The sequence below is a fragment of the Ruditapes philippinarum genome, unplaced genomic scaffold (genome assembly GCF_026571515.1).
Source record: "Ruditapes philippinarum isolate M1 unplaced genomic scaffold, ASM2657151v2 ctg1407_1_1_1_1, whole genome shotgun sequence".
NCBI lineage: Eukaryota > Metazoa > Mollusca > Bivalvia > Venerida > Veneridae > Ruditapes > Ruditapes philippinarum.
This window is the reverse complement of record NW_026863297.1, coordinates 351,057-378,354: the sequence shown is the minus strand read 5'-3', so window position 1 is coordinate 378,354 and position 27,298 is coordinate 351,057. Positions and strand designations below refer to the sequence as shown.

At 31.6% G+C, this 27,298-nt stretch overlaps 3 protein-coding genes across 3 annotated transcripts in view; 1 reads left to right on the top strand and 2 right to left on the bottom strand.

Annotated features, from left to right (window-relative positions):
• Positions 1-273: 273 nt before the first annotated feature.
• On the bottom strand, positions 274-2,851 carry LOC132721753 (uncharacterized). Its single transcript, XM_060706120.1, has 2 exons — positions 2,291-2,851; positions 274-1,852 (listed from the first exon to the last, which is right to left on the bottom strand). The coding sequence occupies exons 1-2, from the start codon at positions 2,629-2,631 to the stop codon at positions 538-540; spliced, it is 1,656 nt and encodes a 551-aa protein (XP_060562103.1). The 5' UTR covers positions 2,632-2,851; the 3' UTR covers positions 274-537.
• Positions 2,852-7,085: 4,234 nt separating this feature from the next.
• LOC132721771 (transcription intermediary factor 1-alpha-like) lies at positions 7,086-9,474 on the bottom strand. The gene is made up of 2 exons (XM_060706149.1): positions 8,744-9,474; positions 7,086-8,322 (listed from the first exon to the last, which is right to left on the bottom strand). The coding sequence occupies exons 1-2, from the start codon at positions 9,082-9,084 to the stop codon at positions 7,524-7,526; spliced, it is 1,140 nt and encodes a 379-aa protein (XP_060562132.1). The 5' UTR covers positions 9,085-9,474; the 3' UTR covers positions 7,086-7,523.
• Positions 9,475-18,091: 8,617 nt separating this feature from the next.
• Positions 18,092-27,298, top strand: part of LOC132721758 (FYVE, RhoGEF and PH domain-containing protein 4-like) — an 88,346-nt gene continuing 79,139 nt past the window's right edge. Inside the window, exon 1 of the mRNA XM_060706124.1 lies at positions 18,092-18,251. Within this exon, the coding sequence (XP_060562107.1) occupies positions 18,140-18,251 (112 nt within the window). The 5' untranslated portion in view covers positions 18,092-18,139. The remainder of the gene's footprint in view (positions 18,252-27,298) is intronic.

The window sequence follows — 27,298 nt, the reverse complement described above, 5'->3', positions numbered from 1 at the left end:
TGAATTTTTTATTAATTTTATACAGTAAACAACAGAAAGGAACTAGCGAGCACTTTTCTCGCTATATGTTATTAATAATCACTAAAATTGCAAAAATTTAAATGTACATGAATGTATTTAAATGACATCTGTCAAGAAAGAAAGCACATATTCTAACTTAATTAAGTCATACAAGAAGAATTAATTTAGATTAGGTAGAAAATTTAGGCGTTTAAATGCTACATTTATTTCACCCATGATCACACTTCCATTTACACATCATACAATTAAAAATGTAAATCAATTTTATATGAAATTATTATACAACAACATAATGTATATGATAATTTTTTCACAACATAATGTATCATGTATATTCAGAATGAATTGAATAAGTATCATCACATATTGTACATGTATATACTAATCACAATCAAGTTATTAAGTGACTGTTTTTCTTTTTACATTTTATATTTGGAATATCAAATTTTACATATGAATCAGGATGGTTTTTAAATAATACTTTATTGATAGTGGCTCATATATTTACATTAAAGATTAGATATCATAAACTTCAATGTTGTCATCCATCCATCTACTTATACATATCTTAGGCATTTGTTGAATACAAAAGACTGACTCAATTCTCTTTTTCCTACTATCAGCTTTTAAAACCTCTTCTAACAGCTCACCATCAGGTGAAAACTCTAAAACATTATAGGAGCCAAATCCAGATACCAGGACACCACTTTCTTCAGTGAGATAACAACATGTAGCCCCTTTTAATTGTTCATCATTAAATGAGGTAATAACTTGACCATTGTTGTTCAGTACTATCAGCCCGTTATTATAGTCAGCAACATAAATCCTTGCAGCATACTTATTGACAGCTATACTGCGTATGTCAGAGAACAGCTTATGACCTGATTGATTCTGACTGAACTGATTTAATTTGCTACCATAAAATGTATACATATATACTGATGTGTATTCATCTGAAATAAATAAAGTATTGTTTGCATACGCAAGACCAAAACATCTAAAATCAGTGTTAATCTTGTTTGCTGTTTCCATTTTTCTTTCTAGAGAAATGAAATTAACTTCCTTTAGTGATGGAATAGTTACTGCCACTTGTTTGTTATTGATTAGACACACTTGATGTGGTCCTCCAGGTAGATCATAGTAGTTAGTGACAGTATAGTTATAACTGTGTAACCGTTTAAGTTTGTTGTTGCTGTGGTCAGCCAGAATTATTGTACCATCTTCCATACAGCAGGCACTGGTGATATCACAAACGTTTTCATCGGACCTAACTTTGACATTATATGATTTATTACCTTTCTCTGTAAGTGTGCCCAGGTTGTTCTTGTGTTTCAACTTTTTAAGAATTGATCTATCAGGTTGAAATTCTATGTCTTCTACTGTACTTTTCATTTTGACATGCTCGGTATACTGGTTTGCAACATTCGCAGTTTCTTCTCCCATCTTTACATAAACAAACTCATCAGCTTGATTTGTGTTTGTAGATGCGAATTTATCTTTAGCTGATGTAACCATGGACTTCTTTGTTTGTAGCTGTTTTAGACCATCTTCAATCTTGTCTTCAAGATATTTGACTTTATCTTCTATCTCATTGATAGAACTTTTCTCCAGCTTGTCAATATGATCATTGATTTCTTGTCGGAATTTTCTGATATCAGCCAGTATTTCTGCTTTCCTCATTAACAGCCTTTGTTTATCCTGTTGAAATCTATAAGCTTGTTTTTCTAAGGTGGTATCTAAGGCTTTCAGTTTTGTTTGAATTTCTCTGGATGCAACTTTGTAAGTGTTATTTTGGATAAATTCTGGTATGTAGAATATATTCTTACATAATCTGAAAAATAAGTTCAGACAGTTTATGTGTATGAAACTATGAGATGACTGAAGTGATAATATTTTATTCTCTGTAACACATTAATATTTAAGAAAGAATATTATGTTAAGACATCTAAGAACCTATTATTTAACATTCCATATATTAAAATGACATTATGCCCATATAACTGCTAAATTCCATCGAAATTTACATTGAACATCCAATTTATAAAGAAAGAGGGACAGTCTTTTTATTTGTTTTGCAGCTTAATGTTTTATCCTGAACAATTTTTATATTCAACTGCTGGTCAATATTATTATAACAGTCTATCATGTTAAATGTTTTGACAATTCAGATCAAGTTGACAACAAAAAATGAGCATTATGTCACTTAAATTGAAAAAGAGATATACATGTGTATCCTAATATAGAAAATTTTATCTATAGTAAATTTTACCTGTGATCAACTGCCATACATGTTAAACAGCCAACATTATCATGGAACTGACAGTACATATCAATGTGTTTATGACTGTGTCTGTCACATCTCTCTGTTGGTGCCCTCGGCAGACTTTTCCTGCTTCGTGACTTAACTTGAGATTTATCCAACACCTTGTGACCAGCACATAAAGGCACTTTACTGTGAACTTTGACACAACTAACACAGAAATAATCTTTACAATCTTCACAGTATTTATCACCTTCAGCGTTTTTGCCCTGATTTTTACACATTGAACATGAAACATCCAATATTTCATCTGAAAGAATATCCGTATTAATTTGTCCACCAGTCGCCATTTTGTTAATTGTCTTGTTTAAACCTGCTTAAATCGGTAAAAGTTGTCTCAGTTTCTTTTCACTGTTATTTTAAACATAGTGATTTAAAGTGAAATTACGATCCTCAAATCTAAAAAAAGATTTCTTCAATTCCTGTTATATTAACATCTTCCTAACATTTTCAAGTTTGTGACAAAAGTCCCTTTTTTTGATAAACTTCAATCCATTTATGGTTGCTATAAATCAAGAATGGCACTGTCATACCTTTATGCACAAAGTGTAACTTTTTCTCATAATCTATTTAACTAATGGGCACAAAGAATTTATAAACATGTAGTATTGGTTTACCATAATAGAAGTGTAACTCGGAAGAAAATAGCATGAATGATTTTAAGAAAAATAGTTTTGCCATGAAATTATCAGATAATAAATTTTAGATTTTATAAATGATTGTATCTTGTAGAATATAAGAAATAATTTAAGCCAAGCATATGGCATTCTTAAGAAGCAATTTCTTCTAATTGATTCACACGAGTTGGACATGTTCAAAGATGAGTCGGTGTGATATAGAAAAACTGTATTGTTAAAAGCTGCTCTTTTTATAGTAACAATATCGTTTTGGACAAAATAATCAATGCAAGGAAAACTCCATTGCATAAAATCAGTAGGATAAAGGGGAGCGTTTGCCTAGTGGTGTTTACCTTTCAACCTAGTGATCACAGGTTCGAGCCCTTCTTTTCGCGACCATGTACCTTCATATGACACCAGTACTGGTTGGTTCCAGGAAGCAGACTTGAAAGTGATTATATAAGTTGCAAGAACTCGTTTCGCAATCGAGGTTAAATAAATATGTTTAAACTAAAGTTCAACCTGCATACAAAAAAAAACTTGTGAACTATCCTAATTGTTACAATATTATGCTGTCAGGTAAAGTCAATGATATTTGAAGTAAATGGTAAACAGTTTCTTCTTAATATAAACATAATGTGAAATAAAATTACAAAATTTATAACTAAGTGTGATATGAAAATCTGGAAACAAAGTTATCCCTCGGAAGTATTAATCACAACAAAAATATAATAAATTTAAATAAACGAGAAAAAAATAAAATACCTGTAAATAATAAATAGACAATTCTTGATCTCTGGTAGATATATTCTTTTTCAGTCAATTTACTATTTGACTGTCAGTGTACTGTCCAAGCTTACATGCAAGCATCTGGTATCTCATGTAATTGTCAATTACCTTGATGAGCAGTCTTTTTTTTCTAATTTGAAATTTTTCATTTGCTTAATGTCACTTTAACCTGATGTTCTTAATTTGTATTTACAAGGTATTTTTAAAAAATCAGAATACTGGTTTTAGGCAACCATTACTTAAAAAATATTTGTTACACAATGAATTTGTGGAAAATTACTGACTTGTCTTTCAAATCAAAGTAATTAAAGAATGTATGAACCTGATAATAAGTATTTTGAGAATAATGCAATATAATTTAAGGGGAAATCTTATTAGCCAAAATTTGCTTTCCTATTTCGATACTGAGTCATATGAAACTGTGTTGGTATGAACGCTGTAAAACCAACCAACCAACCATACCAACAAAATTTGTCACAAGTAAAATCAATCATGACTTGATATAAATTCCTCAATTTATTTCATGTGACTGCATTCAGGTTGTCGTAGAATTAATTTTGTATGAATTGTAATACAATTAACAACAGAAAGAAACGTATGAGCGCTTTTTTTGTTAAAATGACCATTCGACTCACTAAAATATTATTAATAATCACTAAAATAGAAAAGAATATGAATGTATGTAAATGACACCGTTTGTCGTTGGTATAATATTTATTACATAATAAGCAGTATTTGGTCAAGAAGGAAATCACATCTTTTAACTTAATAAAGTCATGGAAAAGAATAAATTTAGAAATGTATGCGTTTGAATTCTATTTCACTCATGAACACAATCTCATTTACACAACATACAAGTAAAAATATGAATCCATTTTATATACAATCATAATGCAACAATATAATGTAATTGATAAATTTAAATAAATTTTCACAGCATAATTTATGTATATTCACAATTAATTCAACTAGTATCATTACATGCTACAATGTATATACTTGTCACAATCAAGTTATTTAAGTGACTGTGTTTTTCTTTTACATTTTATGTTTGAATATCAAATTTTACATATGAATCAGGATATTCTTTAAATAATTCTTTTATTGATAGTGGTTTATATATTTACTTAAAAGATTAGATATCATACACTTCAATGTTGTCATCTGCCGATCTGCTTATATACATCTTAGTCATTTGTTGATTACAACAGACTGACAGTATTCCTCCTTTTCTACTACTAGTATCAGCTTTTATGTTTGCACCTGGCAAGACTCAGCAGTTTATTTATGTCAAGATAAAATAGAACAAATACCAAATTGGATGAAAATGTCCAGGCCCAGAGGGCACTGGACTGTTTATTTAAAAAACAAGAAAGAAAGGCATATAAAGCTTATATAAGTAAAAAACATGACATAAAGTTGGACAGCAATTCGTCCTGTACATATAAAAGTAACATGTATTAAAACAAACAATATTAAAACTAGGCAAGGAGTTGTGGTGGGGTGGTGGCGGTAGAGTGAAAAAAATTTCAGATAAAAATTTTGCGTGCGACACCTAGTGGTGAAAAATTTTCTATGATCCGAAAGATAGAATTACACCGAAAAGTGTTTAAACACCAGAAATGCCTTAAATGTGCTAAGATGTAAAATAAGATGAAACTGTACAAACATAAATCACTTTATACTGTTCCACTATATAAAGTATAATTTTATGTTTGCACCTGGCAAGACTCAGCAGTTTATTTATGTCAAGATAAAGTAGAACAAATACCAAATTGGATGAAAATGTCCAGGCCCAGAGGGCACTGGACTGTTTATTTAAAAAACAAGAAAGAAAGGCATATAAAGCTTATATAAGTAAAACACATGACATAAAGTTGGACAGGGAGCAAACCATGTTCAAATGGTCAACCATACAACGAATATCCTGGGTATAAACTGGTGGATGTGTCGGTATAAAAAATTAACAATGCCAACTCAGGGCACTAAATGTTGTTAACAGGGACCTTATTAGGATAATGGTCCAAAACTAAACAGAATAGATGAGAATTGTATGGCAACACAATTCATAAATAATGCAACAATGAAAGGCAAATTGAATTATCACTTACTTATCTATGGCAAATCTTTTAATGTTAGTTATACCAAATCAAATCTTTGCATGAAATAAATGTCCCACACAACTATCACTCATTCACTGTTTTGTCAAATTGAGTGTATATAATCTGAAACACAATGTATGAAAAGAACATGTAAAAGAAATACATATACAAATATATATAAATATATACACATGTGAAGACAGGAAACTTATTGTGATAAACATTTTTCAGCCAATAAAATGGAGCCTCTAACTGAAGCATAGTAACGAGGCATGCCCTTTTGGTTGTCAACATGGACACCATCATTTGCAACATAATCCCTAATAAAACGACGGTTGAAGTTGTTCCGTTTGTGAGTCCAAAATATTAGGGAAGGCTTGTCTTCACAATATGATTTCAATAACTGATTTGTTGTGTCAGCCTTGGCATTATATACATGGTCACCAGCTCTATGTAAAATTTCATAGATGACAACAACTTGACTACCACGACTAAATATATTTGAACATAAACTGATAATGCTATCCACCAACTGATTTGGCTGCAAATTTGGAATGCATAAATCATTACTTCCAATATCTACAACTGTGCAGTTTATCTCCAATTCATCTACCAAATAAACATCGCACCAAATTGATTTCGCTTTAGACTTTGACGCGACATAAGCTCCGCCCACTCCATGCCAATAAACTTGCACGCGGTCCGAATCTAAATTCAAATTCAACAAACATTTCGTACCACACCATCTCTGGAGGCGCTTTGTAAAAGAGTGGCCCAGTAACAAAACATTCATAACTATTCTCAAACAAAGAGATTAATGAAAAGGAACGATACAAATTATGTAACAAACCCACGCTATCCACGCTGTCCTAAGTAGGTCACTCACGCTCGTCGTTGATGCTGTGACAGTGTCGCCGAGAAAACTAACTGCTTTTTAACCAGAAGCTATTTGCGACTACGTGGTAGATTAAATAAGCTTCCCCAAATAAATAATTATTGAGAATAACTGTTGACGAGCAATAAATAAAATATAAAATAGAGTGAAACAATTTTCAGATAACAATTTTGCGTGCGACACCTAGTGGTGAAAAATTTTCTATGATCCGAAAGATAGAATTACACCGAAAAGTGTTTAAACACCAGAAATGCCTTAAATGTGCTAAGATGTAAAATAAGATGAAACTGTACAAACATAAATCACTTTATACTGTTCCACTATATAAAGTATAATTTTATAACTTCTCCTATCAGCTCACCATCACATGTAAACTGTAAAACATTAATGGAGCCATATCCAGATACCAGAACACTACCTGCTTCAGTAAGATAACAACATGTAGCCTCCTCTAATTGTATATCATTAAATGATGAAATAACCTGAGCATTGTTGTCCAGAACTATCAGTCCATTATTATAGTCAACAACATAAATCCTTGTAGCATCCTTACTGACAGCTAGACTGTGTATGCTAGAGAACAGCGTATGTCCTGATTGATCCTTATTGAACTGTCTAAGCTTCCTACCAGACAATGTATACAAATATACTGATGTGTCATGGTCTGAAATATATAAATTATTGTTTGCATATGCAAGACCAAAACATTCAAAATCAATGTTAATCTTGTTTGTTGTTTTCATTTTTCTTCCTAGAGCAATGATATAAACTTCCATTTGTTATGGAACAATTACTGCTACTTGTGTGTTATTGATCATACACACTTGCCATGGGTCTCCAGGTAGATCACAATAGTCAGTGACAGTATAGTTATAACTGTGTAACCGTTTAAGCTTGCTGTTGTTGTGATCAGTTATAATTATTGAACCATCATCCATACAGCAGACACTCCTGATATAACAACTGCTTTTATCAGACATAACTTTTACATTATATGATTTATTTCCTTTAATCTGAAATAAAGAGACAGTAGTCTCTGTAAGTTTCTCTGACAATATGCCTAGAGTCTTCTTTTGTTCTAGTTGTGTAAGAATTGTTCTATCAGGTTTAAAATCTAAGTCTTCAACAGTACTTTTAAATTTTGCATCTTCGATATATGTGTTAGCAACATTTGCAGCATCCTCTGCCACTTTAACATAAACAAACACTTCAGATTGGTGTGTGTTTGTAGATGCTAATTTATCATTAGCTGATGAAATCCTGGACTTGTTTGCTTGTAGTTGTTTGAGACCTTCTTCAATCTTGTCTTCAAGACATTTGACTTTATCTTCTATCTCATCTATAGAACTTTTCTCCAACTTGTCCAAATGGTCATTGATTTCTTGACGGAATTTTCTGATTTCAGCCAATAGTTCTGCTTTCCTCTTTAACAGCCTTTGCTTATCCTGTTTAAATCTATCAGCTTTTTCTGCAAGGGTGGTAGCTAATTCTTTCAACTGTGTTTGAATTTCTCTTGAAGAAATTTGGTATGTGTTATTTTGGATAAATTCTGGTATGTAGAATGTATCCTTGCATAATCTGAAAAATGAGTTAAAGCAGTTTATGAATATGACGCTATGATATGTCTGTAGAGATAATATGTAATCATCTGTAGCATACCAGTATTTAAGATGTAATATTATGTTAAGACTTTTAAGTGCATATCAAACATTCTATATATTAAAGTGACATTATGCCCATCAAACGGTATATAAATATCCATCGAAATTTACATGTAACATTCATTTTATACAGAGAGTGAGGTAGTCTTTAATATTTCTGCCAGATAAATGTTTTATCCTGAACAATTTCCAATAACAACTGTTGGTCAATCACCATTATAAAAGTCCATTATGTGAAATATATTATAGTCAATTCAGCTGAACTTGACAATGAAAAAATTAGCATAATGTAACTTTAATTGATACTATAATCTTTGTCTATATAATGTAAATTTTACCTATGATCAACCGCCATACATGTAGAACAGCCAACATTATCATGGTTCTGACAGTACATATCAATGTGTTTATGACTGTGTCTGTCACATCTCTCTGTTGGTGCCCTCGGCAGACTTTTGCTGGTTCCAGACTTAACTTGAGATTTATCCAGCACCTTGTGACCAGCACACAGAGGCACTTGACCATGAATTTGAACACAAGTTATACAAAAATAATCCTTACAGTCTACACAGTATTTTTCACCTTCAGTGTTTTTTCCTTTATTTTCACACATTGAACATAATACATCAAATATTTCATCGAAAAGAATATCCGTATCTATTTGTTTACCAGTCGCCATTTTGTAGTAATTTTGTTCAACGTGTTATTTGATCTGATCTATTCACCAATAAAGTTGTCCCAATTTCCTTCCACAGTCATTTTAAACATAATACTTTACAGCAACACTTAATCACAGTTCTTAAGTTTTCAAAGTTCATTTTTACTCCTGTACTGATATTTAACTTATTCCTTTTTTACTGTCTATGTATAATTATCATCTCCAATTTTAGCTTTTAAGTTATTTGTAAAGATTCACCTTGTTGCCAATGACAAAATATATTTATCTTTTAAAACGTTGATCCAAAGTCCACATGTAACTTCTACATCGGTAAAGTTTTATCTTGGTTTAAGATTATGTTATCTATAAAGTAATAAATTACTCCCGAAAGTAAATAACTTGAACAATTTTAAGAAAAAAGTATTTCCGTGAAAAAAGTCATATAACAAGAAATGAAAACCGATAATGATGTTTTTATGTAAAAATAGACCAAGCTAATGGCATATTTTTAATTCATAATTTTTGCTTTTAATCACTTGGGTAGGAAATATTCAGAGTTGAGCGATTTAGCCAAACCTTTACACTGTTATGTCTGCTTAGTTTTACTTTAATTTTGACATTTCTATTACACAAAATCTGCAGTGTAATGGTTAACCAGTATCAAACATCTTGGACAATGGTTGTAATACATAGTTAAAAATGATATACAAGAAATAAGACTTAATTATTTTAATGTTACAGGTATGAATTTTATATAGAAACAAATACTGTCAGATATTTTCAGTAAAAATTCAACTACACTGACTTAGATAATTATTTTGTATTTCATATTTCTGGTTGGTGAAGATGGGATTGATTTTGAAGTCACCCTTATACGTTAAGGTAACATTGTAGCTTTACAGCTATACAGTTAAGAAAGTCTCAGTCCCAAGCAGGAGTTTGACACACAGACACTTGGGGTTTGGATATAATAATACATTATTATAGATGTTGAAATATGTTTTATTTTTAAAACGGTTTATATTAAGTTTTTTTTATATATATATGATCAGTACATGTGCTGGGATTGACAAATATGCATTTTACTTGGATTTTAAAGGCGTTTTGAGCTCCAAACCCTAAGTGTCTGTGGTTTGACACAATGGAAGATAGATAACATTGTTGCTTTCCAGCTATACGGGTAAGGTAACATTGTAGCTTTTCAGCTATATGGTTAAGATAACATTATAGCTTCCACGCTATACGGTTAATATAACATTATAGCTTTCACACTATACGAGTAAGATAACATTGCACTTTACAGCTAAACGGGTTAAGTAACATTGCAGATATCCAGCTGTACGGATGAGGTAAGATTGTAGCTTTCCAGCTATACGAGCTTTACGTTTAAGGTTACAATTTAATTTTCCAGCTTTACGGTTAAGGTTACATTGTACCTTTACAGCCATACTCGTAAAGTGACATTGTAACTTCCCAGCTATACGGGTAGTTAACATTTAAGGTTGACAGATATACCGTTACGGTTATACTGAAACTTTACAGCTATACGGTTAAAGTTAGATACGTTTTAAGATAACTTTATACGTGAACAGCTTAACAGTTATGGTTACATACTAGCTTTCCAGCAATAAGGTTACGTTACATTATTATGCATTATATCTTATCCAGTTTAAAACGAGTACTACTTAGAAATGGACGTTATGCGAATTTCGTGTTGTAAAGCTCCGCTCTAATTTCAACAACTTAGTAGATCAAAACAGACACACCCCTTCCCCGGGTCTTCTGTCCCCTTCCCCTGTACCCTTTGACTTTGTGGGCATATTACTAGTATTCAATCATTTTCTTTGAATTCCTTATCAGTTACACATTATTTCTTCTTATGGATCGTTTAAGTGATTAGCCTGTCCGTGCTCTGCCTTATACCCTGTCCTGTTTTTGTTTGGGATCCTCCTTGGCTCCGTGCCACTGGTTTTTGTTGTTGGGTCGTGTGAGGGTTGCGTTCATTGAACGCCGCTTTCCTTGTTGGTCTTGTTTATCATATTTCATCTAGGTAGCATTTTATTCGGCTCTCCTTTGATATTTCTCAAGAATTTTTAATATGTGTAAAATCCTCAGTAAATTAGAAAGTTTAGAGCAATAAATAATTTAAGCAAACAGTAATAGGAAGTACCGTGGTTAAAAAGTCAAGGTCACTTTCAAATTCTTCACTCACATATAAATAACAGATATATTTTAAACGTAAGAACTGCAAAATTTCCTTAATTCACTTGGGAAGGAAATATTCAAAGTTGAGCGATATAGAAAAATCTTTACACCGTTTAGTCTTTGATTTTGACAAATCTGCAGTGTAATGGTTAATCTGGATGAGACAGTTCAATGGTTGTAATATTGAATTGTGAGACAGAATAAAATATGATATACAAGAAATTAAAAAGTGATTTTAATGTTACAGGTAAGAAAGAAAGACCAGATTGATACAGAAACAAAGTTAAAAACTGATTAAGAATTTTTAGTAAGCATTCAGCTACACTACTTCAGATAATAATTTTGCATTTCATATTTCCGGGTGATGGTGGATGAGATTGATTTTAAGTCACTCTTAAACGGTTAAGGTAACATTGTAGCTTTACAGTTATACGGTTCAGGTAACATTTTAGCTTTTAATGTAACATTGTAACTATTCAGCTATACCTATAAGGTAACATTGTAACTTTCCAGCTATACGGTTAAAGTAAAATTGTAGCTTTCCAGCTACACGGGTAAGGTAACATTGTTACTAAGCTTACCAGCTATACGATTAAAGTAACATTGTAGCTTTCCAGCTATACGGGTAAGGTAGCATGGTAGCTTTCCAGTTGGGTAAGGTTACATGGTAGTTTTCAAGCAATACTGTTATGGTTACATTGAAATCGTCTAGTTTTACAGTTAGATGTGTACTCTGACACCCCTTATGTATTATTTCTTAAGCCGTAAAATCTAGTACTACTGATGCGGAGGCTACAAATGCAATTTTCGTGTTATAAAGCTTCCCCTTTAATTTCAACAAATGAGCAGATCTAAACAGATATTCATCTTGGTAGCATTTTGTTTGGCTTTTTTAAAGGTATACAGCTGACCATCCTTCGCAGCCATTATATATGTGCGTAAAATCTCACTCGTTTTTCATTGGTATTTCGCAAGAATTATTAATATGTTCAAAACCCTCAGTTTATTGTAAGGTTTAGAGCAATAAAGACTTTAAACAAATAGGAAGTACAAAGGGTCAAAAGTCAATGTCACTTTCATACACTATTTCCCCTCCCATATGAATCAAAGATAAATTTGAAACGTTACAAACTCCAAAATATACTTTTGACCAGGATAAAGCAGTTCAGAGTTCAACAACTGAATAAATTATCTTTGGATGTTATTAGAGTTATTATAAAATAATGGTCTAGAAAAGACAATGCATGCTGCAAATTTGAAAATTAATTCCTTGAAATTAAGTAGATGTGCTTAGCATAGTTTATCCAAAAACTACCAAACCAGATTTGTAACAGGAATTTTTATCAAAAATTCATGTATTTATGTAACGTATTTTTGTAATATATATCAATATAACATTTACTGTTGTGTTAATATTATTGGGGATTTATAGTTTATTTTATTTTCAATTTTGAAATTGAATACAAACTCTGATACTGATGCTGAAACATTTATCTTATGCAAAAATGATGCTATGAAAAATCTTGCTGTAAGAAGCATAGGTTGAACTAACCAGCTGTTGTGGGCATGTATTTTCTTGATGGTTAATTTACCCAATGAGTAAATTGTTAGAATATAGGGTAAACAATTTCCCCCATTTTTAACTCTCCATGTAGCATCTTTAATTTATTACAGTCATCACAGCTGAAGGTGAACATTTGGTACTTTATAACCCATGCTGCTTGCATCACTGAAGGAAAAAACCTCATTACAGTTACACTGATATAAGATTTACTCCTGAAAAATTGAGTGTTAATTCCAAATATGAAAAAAGGAAGGTGTATTTCTTTTAATTTCAACATAAGTTGGGTGTTTATTTTGATGCATTTTTACAAAAAAGAAATATTTTTCAGTATTAATTATCACTTAATATTTAATTTAACAGGTAGGTTTGTAAAAAAAGTTAATGTTCAAAATAATTTTGAAATTTCGTTAACATTATTTCAATGTCTTGCATGAATACAAGACTTGATTATTTTACTTGAGTGGGATTGCACATCCTTGCAATTAAACTATTGGTTGCCTTGGGCATGCTGGCAACAACAGAGCTCTTTCATGTATTTTTTTACATTATCAGCCAACACATCAGGTCTGCACTGTTAAATATTAAGTCAGTATACACATGTATACAAAAGTACTTTAAAAATTTCACCTAAAATGATGATTGGTTTTGTCCAAATTGAAATATTGACAAGTTCATTTAATTTATTGATCGGGTTAATGGTAAATTTATCAACAAACAGTTTTAAATTCAGGGACAGATTTCACATTCTGAGCAGAACAAGCTAGCAGAGTATGGGATATTGTGAGGTGTCCTTAGTTTGATCATGTCCTATAGGAGTCAACAAAATTTCTACACAAGCCACAAAGTCTCATAAGATGTCAGTTAATGAGAAAACAATAAATTATTGGATATTATAAACATCAAAAAAAAAATTCAACACTGACATTTGTATTATTATGAGTTATAGTTTGTAGGGAATCATGACCATGCATGGATAAATTACTATACTTTTACCCTGCTAAAACCATAAGTAATCAGCCTTTGCAATAAGTTTGAAGCCAGGCTGGCATGCACGTCCATGCCATCTATATTGTTGGTGGACTTAGACATTATACCGGTACTTGATATAATTATGATAAAATACTGGGAATATTTAATTTCAAAATATTTTGTTTGTTTTAACTCTTTAAGTGCGAAGAGAATTGTGACACATGACAAATTACTTTCATCATATCATAAAATGATCATTCAATTGTATTAACTGCACTTTGAGTGCAATATTCTCCAAATTTGAAGAGCTTTAATTGTGTGTAATTGTTATATTACCATTATATATATGCTGTAAATTCCATCTCTATTTTAGTCAAATTATAGTATATTTATTGCCAATTTATTGTAGCTATATTGCCAGTTTATTGTCAGATTATCTAACCATTCTCATGGAGTTAAGTTAACATTGTAAGATTATTTTAGTGTTTGAGGTATTTGACTTTTTGTGAATAATAGTGAACCTCCCTTTTTTAAGAAAATTTAGGATTTGGAAATTTTTTTCCATGGATATATCTTTTGTTTTTTGTTGTTTTTTTTATAATCTTTACGCTTATTTGCTTGTTCTGTTTTTAATTTGAAAAAAGAGAGATTATATTCGCTTTTTTAGGTGTTAAAACAATAAAATTAAGCAGAATAGAGTCTGGTCAGAAGAATGCATAGGTAATTACTGGCAGGACAGGCTCTTTACCGGAAACGTCGTATTTTAAGACTGCATTATTAAAGGTTAAAATCATTTGATGATTTTAGGTTTCATTTTAAGCTGTCTCTTGATGGAAGGAAGAAAAAAAATCTTATTTCAGTTTTATAAAGTAAGATGTTCTTTTGTTTTATAAGGAAATTAATTTACACTTGTGTATGTCACCAGGGTCAACTATATTTCTGTGAAATATTAACCTTGAAGAAGCAATCACTCTTTCAAGTGTTTCCGTTGTTCAATTGTCTTAATAAGTGTATTTAAGAAATATTTTCAGTTTGTTCAAAGTGTAATTATAGATGGTAACTATGATGAAATAACAATATATTTACACATATAGTAGTGTATTATCATGTTAATTTCGTAGGCTTTAAAGCTGCATGCCTCTAGATTTTTATTCTGCAAAATTCCTAAAAATGAAATGTGTTCTAAAATCGGGCTAAGATTCTCACTAAATATCAACTTTCAATTGAATTCTGAGTTTATTTTTATTAGTATTATGAATTCCAATGGACTGTTCCAATACAAAACAGGGCAAATCCATTACGCAAATTCAGCAGGTTAAGGGGTGGTTAACATTTCAGAACTTTTCATTTAATTGAAGAAGCATAAAGTATTTTTATACCTATCTCTTTGCGAATATATATTGAAAATTTGTTTTCACCAAAAAAACAGCAGACATAATATTTCAGGCAACATTTTTCAGAAACTACTATGTATCTTTGTTTACCCAGATTTACCATTTTGATGACACTCAATCACTGACTCCATTAAAACTCTTCATAAATATCTATGATATTTTAAGGTACCATTTCCTTTGTTATAACATTGGTATGCTCTGATGTAAATTTCTGGATACACTCCATTGGCAGCCATCTACCATATGTGAACCTGATGGACTCACCTGGTGTAATGAAAAAAAATAGAGAAATCGTGAAAAAAAGTTGAGAGTGGCGAAATAGTGAGGAGACTTATGAGAATGTCTGAAATAATTTATTATGCTTTAAGCATTCTATTGTGATGAATGGGTTGAGATAAAATATGAATTATGGAAGTTTTTATTTTTTTTTGTTGTGATCTCATTATAAATCAGGTAGAGGTGAGAATAATATTCAAATAAAGTAAGTATGTCTTTATTTATTTTATATTTCTCAGTTCTATAATTATTTTGTTGGCGGTTTTTTTGGGTACCAAATTTATTCATGGTTTGCCTTGAAAATAAAAAAACAAAATATTATAAGTATAATGTAACTTTATTGTGATATAATATTTTATTTGATATGCATGTAAATTTTAGTTGAATGTATTTTAAGAAAAATATTACAGTTTTCTTTTTGGCTTTTTTTTCCCTTCTTTATAATGGTAACTTTTTTCAGTGATGTAAGTTTGAGTGATGACAAACTAGTTGAAATTACCATTATTTAGTTAAATGCAAGAATGCAAGTCAGGGGCATTAACTCAGTTTATCTTATATATTTAAATAGAGTAGAGTTATATTTTATGCAATTTTGTAACAATTGAAATAAATAATAGTGTTGATTTATTATTATTCACTACTTCTTTTGATTTATGTGAAAAATTCTGAAAGCCTCATCATTTGGTCTGTGAGGGAGGGGAAAAGGGGGAAATAAGAAGGGGGACTGTCCAAGGGGTATGTGTAGAACTTTCATTAATAGAGATTAAGATATGTTATCATTATTTCAATGCTTTCTTAATTTTTTTCTTTATAGTCTGAAGATGTGAAAGAATCCTATACATGTATAGACGACATGGACAAAACATTGTTTATTGTGATCGGCTTTTGTGAGAGAAGTTTTATGAGGAAGAGAAATAAAACAATTGAACAATGAATGTCTTAAAATGAAATTAGTTACTTCTACATGAAAATTGAGAAAACATAGAGGCTAAATTAGGGGATGTTAAACAGAATTTTAAGAGAGTTCTCGAGCTGTCAAACTATTTCTGCCCATTTCCCTGTGACAATGAGCAATGTGAAATCTAAAAATAGGTAATTATATAAGTGTGTCTATTGTAATAACTATATTATGTGATATATTATATACATGTTCATAATATGAAGTGAATCAGTGATTTAGTTTGTTCAAATTCGATCTAAGTTTGACCATGACCTTGATTTTAAGAAATTTCATTTGGATATTACTGTAATTTGATAGTATTTTAAGAACATTGTTCTTATGTAAATTGTAGAGAGGTATGTTGTTTTCTGAAAAATTGACTGAAAGGTAAATAAAGCTAGATACTTTATGGAAGTGTATTAGATGATATAAATTTATCTTTGGTAATGATATATGAGCCGCGCCATGACAAAACCAACATAATGTGTATGCGACAAGCATGGATCCAGACCAGCCTGCGCATCCGCGCAGTCTGATCAGGATCCATGCTGTTTGCTATCAGTTTCTCTACTTGTAATAAGGTTGATAAGCGAATAGCATGGATCCTGATCAGACTGTGCGGATGTGCAGGCTGGTCTGGATCCATGCTGGTTGCAAATGCTGGTCGCAAATGCACTATGTTGGTTTTGTCGTGGCGTGGCTCATATTATTTTGAAAAATGGTTGTCATAGAGACTAACACATTCTTATTATAAATGGGTTATGTTGTTAACATTTGGTTTAGCACTGGTTGAACCCTTAAACCGCTGGTTGCACCCATACACTGGTTCTACCCATGCAGGAAGTGCAGACCAAGAACAGCTGGTAGCTACCATGGTCTGCACTATTTGCTATTGACAGTTAATAATTTGCTATTGACAGTTAATAATTTGCTATTGACAGTTAATAATTTGCTATTGACAGTTAATAATTATACATTGTATATTAATTGTGAAAATGTGATGAATGGTTTGGTCAAGATTGAAATTAGACTGGACATGTCCAATTCATGTGGAAAAGGTTACTGAAGAGTCTGTGTTACAAACTATATTCCTTTCCTATTTTAAGTAATAGATGTTATTGGGAACACAGCAAATGTGGGTTTTTCCCAGCTAATCCGTAGGTACGAACAAGATTTTACCATAATTGTCTGTAAAAGTTTGTTTTTACCTACGGATTTGCTGGGAAAAACCCAAATATTCTTAATTCCAGAGTAAGTCTATTCACAACTTCTCCTCATAGCCTTAGTATGAGAACTTAACTTTATTTTAAAGGTTATAAAAAAGGAAACAGACTTGCGAAAAACATGCTTAAAATTATATATTAGCTTTTTAGATAATTCCTAGAAAAAATGTTCTTGTATATTTTGTAACAATTCCAGACCAACCTGTGCATAACTTTATTTCAGGCACTGGTGGAAACTTAATGGACATTGAAATTTAGGAGAAATTGTGCAGCTTGTGGAAAACATCTTTTTGTTGCACTTAAACAAATTGCAGAAATTTAGTTACCAGAAGAGTCTAGTGATCATATTCAAACACATGTTAAAACAGAACTGCAGAAAAAAAATGAGATCTGAAATTTTGTAGATTTAAAGGATAACTTTCATTTAGAAGTGGAAAGTTTACAGTGATAAGATAGAAAAAGTAAGAAATGATTTGGAAATAGATACATGTAGTTGTAAAAGACAATGGGTCAGGAGGTGTCACTATACACTGAAAATTTCCCTAACATCGCTGTTGTACCAAACTTTCAACAGTTGCTGCCACATTTACAGAGGATTAAACCTAAGCTTCGATTCAGTAAGTAAACAGTTTGGTTTTTCTTGCTCCCTTAATTTTTATATGAAGCATGTTTAGTTGCTGCTTTGACCTTTCATCATTCTTCTACTCTTCAGTCAAAATTTACTTACTGTCACACTTACTGCCATACTCACTGCCACACTAATTCTTACTGTCTCACTGATTTACTGTCTTGCTTACTTTCAACTTCACACATACTAGCTATCAAAGTTGCCTACTGTCACATTTGTTTACAGACGAACTTACTGCCAAGCTTACTTTAACTGTCTAACTTACTTGCTGTCAAATTTACTGTAATGCATACAGTCAAGTTTACTTACTGTTTGTATACTGTGAAACTTACTGTCAAGAACTTAGTTGCTCTTAAACTTACTGTAATTTTACTTTCAAACTTATTTACTGTCTAGCTTACTTGCTGTCAAACTAACCATCGCAAACATGATGTTATTCTTACTAACTGTCTTACTTGCTGTCAAATTTACTGTCACACATACTGTCAAGCTTACTAACAGTCTTACTTCCTTGCTGTCAAACTAATTGTCACACATGCTGTTAAGCTTAATTACTGTCTAACTTACTTGCTTTCAAACTAACTGCCATATTGTATCAGTTTCTGTCAAGTTTACAGTAACATTTTCTTACTTTTCATAGCACCTTCATTTATTCACTGATTATTAGATATTATAGATATTTTTTGTTGGTATCTTACATGCACCTTTAATTTTGGTTTGGGTTTCAGATGAACTAGGTCAAGGTCATTGAGAATGAAATACCTTTCTTCAAAGTGCCACAATGTTTTTAGCTACTTTATGGCACTCTATTCAAGTGGCATCCTACTTTATTTTTCTTTGAAAGTTTCATGCACCAATATTATTGGTTTATTTCATACAGAATTTATTTGAGTTTGATTGTATAGGAAGGCACAAGGTTATAGAGTCTGCTGATCAATGCCCCAACTTCAAATGAAAAGTGTCACGGAAATAAGTCACATTCCATAATCTGTTCCTGGAACCAACCAGTACTGAGCAATGAGTGTAAAGTTTTCTTGGTTTAAGGAAACAATAGCTTGCCTCTGACAGGGTTTGAACCCACACAGCTAGAGATCCTGAGATTGCTAGTCTGATCTCTTAAACCCTCGGCCATGCCACCACTTAACTCACCATCTTGAAATTGTCTCCCTTTAATGCAAGAAACTTTTTGATAAATTTCACACATAACTATATATATAAATCATTTACGTTTTAAACCTAACATTATTTCCAAGTTGTCTCCCTTGAATATAGATTATGAATGATAAATTCATTTAAAGGCACATTATGCCTCCGAAATCAATGATTTTTTAATTCTTTAGAAAGGTCAAACCTGTGTTTAAACATGTTCTAGTAATGGATTTAGAGCATTTTAGTTGTTAAACAGCTAAAGAAAGTAGCACTGAATGTGCAGTGCAGTTATTTGTCGGTAGGGAAGCAAAATGTAAACAAAGTACATTTGTACATGTTTAAGTATTTCGACTTCCATGCACACTACTAAATCACTATAATTGTAATAATCACCAAAGAGCAAAACAAGCAAAAGATAAAAAATAATATAAATGACCAATGAGTAGCTTTTTGGAAACATTAAAAAGGTAACAAAAATAAAAAAAAGTTTCTGAGAAATATAAATTATAGCATTTCTGCAAACTCCTCACAGTGATTACCTCCCTTGGCAGAATTGTAATCACTGCTTTCACAGATGTCACATGATGATGAAAGTCACATGACGTAACGTCGAAATTAAAAAGCTAAAAAATATAAAATATCAAAATATTGATATTTAAATGTTTGTGATGGCAGAGATCTCTGTACTGATAAGGGGAGATCACTGTGTAGGAGATTGGCATTTCTGAGGCTTAATGGGCCTTTAAAAATTTCTAATTTTTTGGATGGACAAGTTATTTTGAAATATACAGCATGCTATAAGGGGTTTATAATATTACATAATAAATGATTTGAAATGGAAATTTATCTATCTGCTTCAAGTGTTTATATACATGTATATCATTAATGTAAAAATAGAATGATGATTTATTTAACACTGCATCTGTTGGTACGTATTTTGTATCTAATTAAATCAGAAACTAATTACAAACATTAAGGTTGCTGAGTTTTTATTCCCTAAATTTTGTTACGTTAATTTCATGTGGTTAAAATGATGAGTTTTGTGTAAAAGCTATTATCTTGCTTGGAGAGATTATGAATTTTTTGTTTGTTTTTCTGGTTTTTAAGCCAATTATAACATAATTATGTGGTAGGTCAAATCTCGGTGGTCACACAAACTTTCCAGATTTCCTGGATAACTAACTAATAATTACAAATTTCTCTATTGAATTGAGCAGACGGACTGAGATTAAGACTTCTATATGCCGCAAGAACTATACAGCCAGCACAGTCTGAACATCTCTACTGTCTGAACATCTTTCTATAAATGTGCTGTCCTGTTTTATTTTGATTTGAATTTTATATTGAAACTGTTTCACCCCTAACCTGCTTAATTTCTTTAAATGGACTTGTCCAACTTACGTTTTGGGATTTGTCCATTATAAGCTTTTGGTGATATCAAGATGAGAATTTGTAGTTTAAAAGTCAGCTAACAGTATAGAGCCCGGTCTGGCTTGACCGGCACCATACTGGTGACAAAGTCTTTTCATGTTTTGGTTCCAGCAAGGTAACGAACTGTTTAACAGCAATAGACCGTTTCCAAATTTAAAGCTTAGGAATCTACTTCCTGCAATATAGAACAATAAAGTTAAGTTTCATTGTGAATCTCCATGATGAAACCTGCATTTATTTTGTTGAAATAATATTCCCCCTGATAATTGGGAACAGTTTTGTTTAGCTTTGATGGGTAATTTTCTTATAAACAGGTACTATCCAATCAATATGCTCTTCTTTTATGTAAACTAAATATTGTTGATGTTTGAATTAATCTATATTGTAAAGGTAAAAACCTTATGATGTTAATTAACTCTAGTCTGCTGGCCATGATAAGCTTGGGTATGATCATGGTCAACACATTTTGCTATTCATCTGGTACATGGGGCATCTGTGGCCGAGTGGTTAAGGTTGTTGACTTCAAACCACTTGCCCCTCACCGCTGTGGGTTTGAATCCCAACAGGGACTTCTGATTCTTTCATGTGAGGAAGCTATCCAGCTACCGGGTAGCTTACGGAACATCAGTGGTTCTACTCAGGTGCCCGTTCGTGCCTGAAATAATGCACGGAAGGGCACCTGTGGTCTTCCTCCACCAGTAAAGCTTGAGCGTCGCCAAATGACCTATACTGTGTCGGTGTGACGTAAAACCCAATCAAACAAACAAACATCTGGTACATATTTTGAATTTTTACTATATATGAGAAATGGTTTTGTCCAGATTTAAATATGAACAAGTTTATGTATTATATATGAGCCGCGTCACGACAAAACCAACATAATGGGTTTGCGACCAGCATAGATCCAGACCGGCCTGCGCGTCCGTGCAGTCTGATCAGGATCCATGCTGTTCGCTATCAGTTTTGCTACTTGTAATAGGGTTGGTAAGCGAACAGCATGGATCCTGATCAGACTGCGCGGATGCGCAGGCTGGTCTGGATCCATGCTGGTCGCAAAACCACTATGTTGGTTTTGTCGTGACGCGGCTCATATTTAGGTAAAATGGTAAAGAGTAAGTTTTTCATTTCTTAAAAAAAACAATTAAACAATTCAGTCCCTTTTTAGAACAGTCTCTTTATAATGTGTAATTATGATTAAAATAAAAAAGAAAATTAATATTTTGATTTGATTTATCATACATTTGGGTGATAAGTTAATAGTGATGAAGGTCATTCTTTTAGGTCAGGTATTAAAGGTCACTTCCTTCTTCAGTCAGGGTCTTTATGTGTACAATGCTGTCCATTAAAGGTTTTCAGTTTAAATTTTCTAAGTTAAGTACTTTTAAAGACTCAAACAATCACTTAACATTAAGATTCAGAGGTCAAGGTCAAACTAAAAGGTCAAAATGTCATGAAATTTAAATTAATTCACATCATACTAAGTCAATGTCTTCACTGCTGACTTGAGTTAACTTTCAAATTGCATTCTATTGAATATAAGCAAATCTTTAACATAATTGTTTATTTTACATAACAGAAATTTGGCTAAGCAAAACTAAATCTCAAAAATGAGTAGTCTTACTCTGGAATTCTGGAATTATGACTATTTTGGGTTTTCCCAGCTTATATACAAATGGGAGGGGGAACCGGGGAATGTACACCCGTAAGCACAACAGACAGACTTAATATCCATGGCACTGGTCAAAGTTTGTACCGAGAGAAAATTCAGGATAACAACTTTTACTTAGACATAGGTATAAATCTTTCCTTGGGGTCATTGGATTTTCTCATGACAGAAAATTATGAAAATGCATTCAGAGTAGATCTTTTCCTGTGCTAGAAATGTTAGAAAATCATCACATGACCACTTCAGTGTCAGTTTAACATAAAACCGGAGTTAAAAGGGAAAAAAAATACTCCAAAGATTTATCATCTCTAAGTATTGGATCTTCTATTTAACTATTGATGGCTTATAACAACAATAGAAGTGTGTGTAGAGTACAGTCAGATTTGTACTCAGGTGAAGTACCCAGCAGTTGTTGTAAGAAAGTACTCAAAAAAACCAACAAGGGTGGGTTATTTTTCTTCAAGCATCACAGACTGTTTATCATTATCGGTATGTTTAAAATTGAACAATAATTAGGCAACGTAAAACCATTTACCTTGGAAAAGCCAGATGTTGCATGTAATTAAATGTTCACTGTTAATGAACCTTGCAATATTCACTCTAGGTGATTTTTTATTCTTACCTCAACTGGTGTATAGTGAGATGAAGAAGAAAAAAAAAAGAATGAGAAATTTTGTAGACAGACATGCAGTCTTAATTATTTTCAAAACTCAAAAAATGTGAGGAAATTCCAGCTGAAATGTTTATTCTTGCAAGGAAGAAATTTGTTTAAAGAAAAACAGACCGTGCTGCATTTCAGAGAGGTTTTCCTAGAAAAGATCTATTTTTGAATTGTTAAGTTCAAATTTTGTAGAAATTAGGAAGAAAAATCTATGTGTTATTCTCATATATCTATCACTATTATTACTATTGTTATTATTATTAAACTATTGTTGTTATTATTATTAAACTATTGTTATTATTTGACTATTGTTCTTATTTTTGTTAAATAAATTAAATCATTCGATCATTACATAAAGGCATATGGTATTGGCTAAGATTTATTTTGAAACAGCTTGTATCTTGAAAATATCTGAATTAAAGATGCCTGCTTATTATCAGTGAAGTTATTGAGTAAAGAATCAGAGGGTATTTCAAAAACAATGTAATATCTATTTTGCTAGAGTTATTGCCCCTTGATCCTTATAAAATTTATGCTTCTTTGTTTATTTTATTCTGTCATTAATAACATGTTCTTACTATATATACAACGTTCACCCTTTTTGAGACATCTATATAGTATCAGTTTGTAAAACCAGTTTGTCTTGCAGTCTAAATACTGATCCTCGCTATGGCTAACTATAAGATACAAACTACAAAGAACTGGTAAAAAAAGTACTTACAATTTCAGTTTATTGCACCTATAACAGATCTAATACTAGACTCACACTTCAAATTCCAAACAAATTTAATATACCAATCTATTTTCTTCCAAACCTGTCATATGTGTAAGTTTTTATTGCATCTGAAGCTCACTCATATTAACCATAAACTGAATTGGTTATTATTGTGAAGTCATCAATTGTTTATGAAGATAATTTTCATTTCCAGGAAATATTATCTTTATGAATGTTTTATTTCAAGGAATGAATTATTGGTATTTCATTTTTTGTGTCAGAATTTAAGATGGGCAAGGCTGAAGTCATTCTTAAAGTGGAAAATACATGCACCATTTGTTAAGAAGTGAATAAAGTCTATACTATTATATTTTTCTGTTATCTGTACATAGTGAAAGAATTATGGGATACTTCATTATTTTATTTTAAATTAATGTATATCAATTTCTATGCTTTAATATGATTAACAAACAAACCATGTAAACACCAACATTCAATATTTATTTGTTTGTTTGTTTGTTTGTTTGTTTGTTTGTTTGTTTGTTTTATTTATTTATTTATTTATTTATTTATTTATTTATTTCATATTTATTTATTTATTTATTTATTTATTTCATATTTATTTATTCATTCGTTCATTCATTCTTTCATTCACTCATTCATTTGTTTATTTATTTATTCATTCATTCATTCATTCATTCATTCATTCATTCATTCTTTCATTTATTCATTCAATTATTTATTTTGTTTCGGCTAGATGCCTTCAACAGTGCAAAACATAATTAATTTTTAATGAATTATCTTTTGCAGAATTTCGTATTCATCGCCATATTTTTACTGCATTTTATTTTTTTTATCATCTTTTTTTTTTCATGATTTATATGTACACTTATGATGGTATATTTCCTGTATCATGTTTTAATGAATATAGGAGTATAAATCACCGTAACTAACAAAATGTTATAATTTTAAGATTATGAGAGGTTTTGTTGGTATATCATACATTATCTTCCACAGTGTGTTAACCTTATTATAAAGCTTCATGCCTCTAGATGAGCCAGAATATTTTCAAGAAAATTAACTTTGAGAAAAATATACTAAGATGTTAAGAAAAGTAAAAAAAATCACAGTTCAAGTTAATTAATTTACATGGTTTATGCAATGAATGACTAATTTTGCATCATTTAGCACCATATTTCTACTGCATATTTAAAGCAGTAAGGGTTATTTTTAAAAAATTTAACCTTTCATTGACAATTTACATAGACTGCAAGTGTGCCATTTGCAATGTGTGAATTACTTTCTTTCTTCACTTGACAATTATGACATTTTTGTGTCACCTCTATGGAATAGTGGTGACATATAGGGATCACTTCTCCGTCGTCTGTCTGTCCGTCTGTCTGTCTGTCCGTCACAAAACTTGTCCGGACTACTCCTCATAAACAACTGGTGCAATTTCATCCAAACTTTACAGGAATGATCAGTACCAGGTCTAGTTGTGCATATTTTCCACATTTTCCTATTCAATGATTTTTGTCAGAGTTATGGCCCTTTAATAATTTTTATTTTTAAAGTTTGTCCGGACTACTTCTCTTACACCACTTATGCAATTTCAATGAAACTTTACAGGATTGATCTGTAGCTCAAGTCCTTGGGCATATTGCACGGGTTTTCCGGTTGAATGATTTTTGGTCGAGTTATGGCCCTTTGATGAAAAGGTGTTTTTTTCTGTGTGTTGCCAGATACACAAAAGCTTGTCCGGAATACTCCTCATAAACTACTGGTGCAATTTTATCCAAACTTTACAGGAATGATCAGTACCAAGTCTAGTTGTGTACTGTTTGTCTATCTGTCCGTCTGTCACAAAACTTGTCCCAACATGAAATTGGCCATCATGAGGCGACACATGTGATCACTGATCGCTCTTGTTTAATATATTTCAAAATTTTCAAGAAAACAAGCTTGAATCTGGAGGCATGCTGCTTTAAATGGACTTGTCTGAACTAAACCATTCATCAATTAAGTGAACATAGTAAAATACTAACAGATTGAATAGCAATCAGTGCAGACCATGATCATTTGACTTAAATAGTTGTGCCGCCTTATCTTGGTCTACACTGGTCACATCGGTAGGATCAGTTCAGAAAGCTAAAAGTTGAAAAAAGGTACAAAAGTGAACCTACAAGTATATCATCACCTTAGTACAGTAACAGGTTAAATCCTTCTAAATTTAGTATGAGTTAACCAGTTATTGCAGTAAGGTACCGATATGTTATTTACCATCACCTTAGTACTGTAACAGGTTAAATTCTTCTAAATTTAGTATGAGTTAACCAGTTATTGCAGTAAGGTACCGATATGTTATTTACCATCACTTTAGTACAGTAACAGGTTAAATCCTTCTAAATTTAATATGAGTTAACCAGTTATTGCAGTAAGATGCTGATATGTTATTTACCATCACCTTAGTACAGTAACAGGTTAAATCCTTCTAAATTTAATATGAGTTAACCAGTTATTGCAGTAAGGTGCTGATATGTTATTTACCATCACCTTAGTACAGTAACAGGTTAAATCCTTCTAAATTTAGTATGAGTTTACCAGTTATTGAAGAAAGGTGCCACTATATATATACATTTGACATAATTGAGAATAGTGCTACGACTCAGAGATATGGGGCATGTTTATCTCATTAACACCAACAACTGCCAGTGTTCTTCTGTTACCATTGTTAAAAGAATTTATTTCTGTATTCCCAGTGTTTAGTCATAATTCACTTCACTTAGTGGTTTTGTGTATTCTTTCAAATTTTTCCTGGAATGAAAACCAAATTATCTTCCTTTTATTTACCATAAAATTATTTTGTATGATTGTAAATTATAATTTCTTGGTATTGAATTTATAAAATTGGCTTTAAGAGGAAATCAACTTCAAAAATGTTATGCCACCTGATATCTTAAGAACTGAAAATAAGGAAATTATTTTCCAAGAAGGAAAATTCTTTCTTATAATAAAACATCAGTCCTAGTTTATTTTTTCACTTAATTTTTTCATTGGGTTTTAATGTAGACCGATACTGTATTGGTCATATGGCAGCTATCAAGGTTGCGGCATGGTCAAGTGGTTAATGCCTCGGACTAGTAAATTTCAATGATCGCTAGCCGCATGGGTTCAAATCCGTCAGGGTCAAGTCATTGTTTCCTTGAGGAAGAAACTTTACACTCATTGCTCAGTACTGGTAGGTTTCAGGAATGGATTCGAAAGTGTGTCTATAAGCTTATAGCTAAATCCTACACAATCGAACTAAAATAAATTCTGTATAAACCAACTATCAAGGTTTATTGGTGGAGGATGACCACAGGTATACCCTCCATATTGTTATAGGCCTGCTTACTAGCTAGGTCATGCTTCCTT